Source organism: Peromyscus leucopus, chromosome 3 (assembly GCF_004664715.2).
Source record: "Peromyscus leucopus breed LL Stock chromosome 3, UCI_PerLeu_2.1, whole genome shotgun sequence".
Taxonomy (NCBI): domain Eukaryota; kingdom Metazoa; phylum Chordata; class Mammalia; order Rodentia; family Cricetidae; genus Peromyscus; species Peromyscus leucopus.
In genome coordinates this window covers 71,544,932-71,547,849 of record NC_051065.1, presented here as the reverse complement: position 1 = coordinate 71,547,849, position 2,918 = coordinate 71,544,932, and the positions used below count along the sequence as shown (strand labels likewise).

The window sequence follows — 2,918 nt, the reverse complement described above, 5'->3', positions numbered from 1 at the left end:
AAGATCACCAAGCCAGATGGGGTAGTGGAGGAGCACCGCACTGTGGTGGACAGTGAGGGACGGAGGGAGACCACAGTGACCCACCAACAGGCACACGACAGTTCCACAAGTGATCCAGTCTCTGAAGGATCGTCAGCTCTGGAGGATCCCTTTTCCCTCCTGGATTTGCTCCTAGGACGTTGGTTTCGGTCCCGGTAGCTTTGTTAACTAACCTTCAGAAGCCGTCGGGTCCTTTCCGCTCCCTTCCCATTGCCCATTGCCAATAAGCTTAGCTTTTTGTGTCATCCGAAGGGTCTTGAGTGTGTGAAACAATTCATTGAGCTTATGCCAGTCTGTCATTCATCCAAACTGACCAATAAAGCCTTTATTTATGCTAAAAAAAAATAAAAATAAAAAAATAAATAAATAAATAAAAAAGAGTTACATTTTGGAGCTGGAAAGGATGACTCGGTGGTTAAGAGCACTGATTGCTCTTACAGAGGATCTGGATTTCAATTCCCAGCACCCACATGGCAGTTCACCGCTGTCTGTAACTTCAGTTCCTGGGGATCCAACACTTTCATACCATGCAAAACACCCATGCATATGAAATAAAAGTAAGCTTTAAAAAGTTATATTTCTTTTATAGTATTTTAAGGATTCATTTTTTATTATTTATGTGTGTCTATCTGTGTGTGAATATATGCACATGCAAACATGCTCAGAGAGGCCAGTTCTATCCCCTGGAACTGGAGTTATAGGCAGTTTTGAGCTGCTTGATCTGGGAGCCACCCGATGTGGGTTCTCTGCAAGAGAAGCAAGCACTCTTGACCACTAAGCCATCTCTCCAGCACCTTCTATAATACTTTAACGTTCAAACTGTACATGTAACTTCTCTGAAGCATTAGAAAAAACGTACAGAGTGAAATCAAATGCCATAACTCCCCTTGAACCTCAGACCCCACAAAGCCAAGAAGCTTTTCTTCTTTGAAGCTCACAGTGTGTCCTACAAGGAGACAGGTGTATAACACTAGGAAATCAAAATTCTGTCCAACGTGGTCATCTTCCCTGAAGTATTGCAAGTAGCAGAAAGAGAGACTCAAAGGACCAAGCAATGGCAAAGACCTTTAATTCAAGCTGGATGTGACTCCTCCCCACAGTCATAAGATGAGCCCCTCCAGAGGAGAGTGGCCTGCTAACTAGCTCCAGACCTTAATGTGGTCACCATTCTGAAGTAGCCAGTGCCTTTGCCAACAAGAACAGCCCAGACCCCCTGTTTCCTGACTGCAGAGACCAGGGGGTGCCTTGTCCTGAGGTTCTCTATCTTGTGTAGAACAGTGGTTTTCCAGACTGCACCTTGCCCTGAGAAACTTCATTTACTGGCAGTGCTTGACTTAGTCTTGAATCCTCACCTGCACCTGGATAGAGATGTGAGCATCACTGTCTGCCCAGCACCACCCATGCAGTTCACATTGAGAAATGACTTAACTCCTAGGAGCAGGAAGAGTACCATCCTATATATGTATTGAGGTGACTTGGTCCTGTAAGAGCTCTTGGGTATATTAAAATCATATCAGGGAAGCCAAGCCCAAGAATATATTAGGCCAGGCTAAGGAACGGGTGCAGCTCTTTCGCCTGGGCCCCATAAAGAGTCGAACTCCTAGCACTGGGATGTTACCTACCCACCTTGGTCTGTCATCTCACCACCCAGTACCGTGTGCATCAAAGGTAACAACAGGTGGAGAATCCCTACTGTACCAAGGGCTTCAGCTTGGGTCAGTCCCCGCTGTTGACACAGCCTACTTCACCGCTGTCTGCCCAGCCTCTTCTCCGCCTGTCTCAGCCTGTCTCAGCCTGTCTCAGCTTGCTGTCAGCCTGTCAGCATTCATTCACCTGGACTCATTCCTGACCTTTCTCCTCCACAGCTGACCTGTGACCCTGCAGCTGGACTCTTTAGCATTTATCATAGCTTCCTCACCAGCTTGGTGTGGTTAATTATCTTACGTGTGTGTGTGCGTGTGCGTGTACACACACACACACACACACACACACACACACACACCACAGACCTTATTTTTGTTTCTATTAGTTTCCCTGCTTCTCCAGTCTTCTGAAAACTTTTAACTTTGTTGTGGCTTTCCAACCCTTTATAGCCATTCTGTAACCCTACATATGTACGTATACAGATAGATATATAGACTTAATGACTGTGCTGTGAGATATGCACTCTGAAAGTTCATTTAAAAATTAAACTAGGAATACAAGAATTTGTGTTTGCCCCACCCAGGGCTGTCATAGAAAGTGTCAATATCTGGCAAATTGCTGCCAGTGAAGCTGTCATTCCTTGTGAGTGTATTGTTATTGAATACATTTTGACTTTGTAGAAAGACACAAGCGAGTTTTTCTGGCTTTAACACAGCATGCTCATGACACTGTCTCAGAGCCCAAACTCAGTTGATGCTCTAATGAGGACTTTGGCGTCCAATGGTTTCTCCTTCCAGATGGCTGGCATCCAAAAACCTTGACCTTCATGAAGACCCAGCTCCTACCACCAGCAACATCGTACATCAGAATCCAGTCAGACACCGGTGTCTTATCCACACTTGGCCATTTGGTCTGAAACAATGCCAAGAGAACCTCAGATGCTGAGTCTTAACCCTCCAGGCCCACCCTGTGCTACTTGTACATCGGGCCAGAGAAACTGGACTTCCCACTTTCCCTCTGCTGGTGTAAGTGTTTGCCAACTCCCTGGGAAGCACATGGCGTGCAGACTCATGGAACCCTGATCTACACGAAGCACAAAGAAGCATTTCCAAGAAGAAACAGCTTCTGCTCTGTCCATCGCTTCAACATCTTGCTTTCTAACCCTTTCTACTTTTGAAAGCATGTTTACTTTCCCTTTGCATATCAATGGCTACTGATAATTTCATTCTAAAATG

At 45.5% G+C, this 2,918-nt stretch overlaps 1 protein-coding gene across 1 annotated transcript in view; it reads left to right on the top strand.

Annotated features, from left to right (window-relative positions):
- The window catches only part of LOC114689791 (HCLS1-associated protein X-1-like), a 1,119-nt gene extending 748 nt beyond the window's left edge, over positions 1-371 (top strand). Inside the window, 1 exon segment of the mRNA XM_037203437.1 lies at positions 1-371. This exon segment is cut by the window's left edge and continues 212 nt beyond it. Within this exon segment, the coding sequence (XP_037059332.1) occupies positions 1-198 (198 nt within the window). The 3' untranslated portion in view covers positions 199-371.
- Positions 372-2,918: the final 2,547 nt, after the last annotated feature.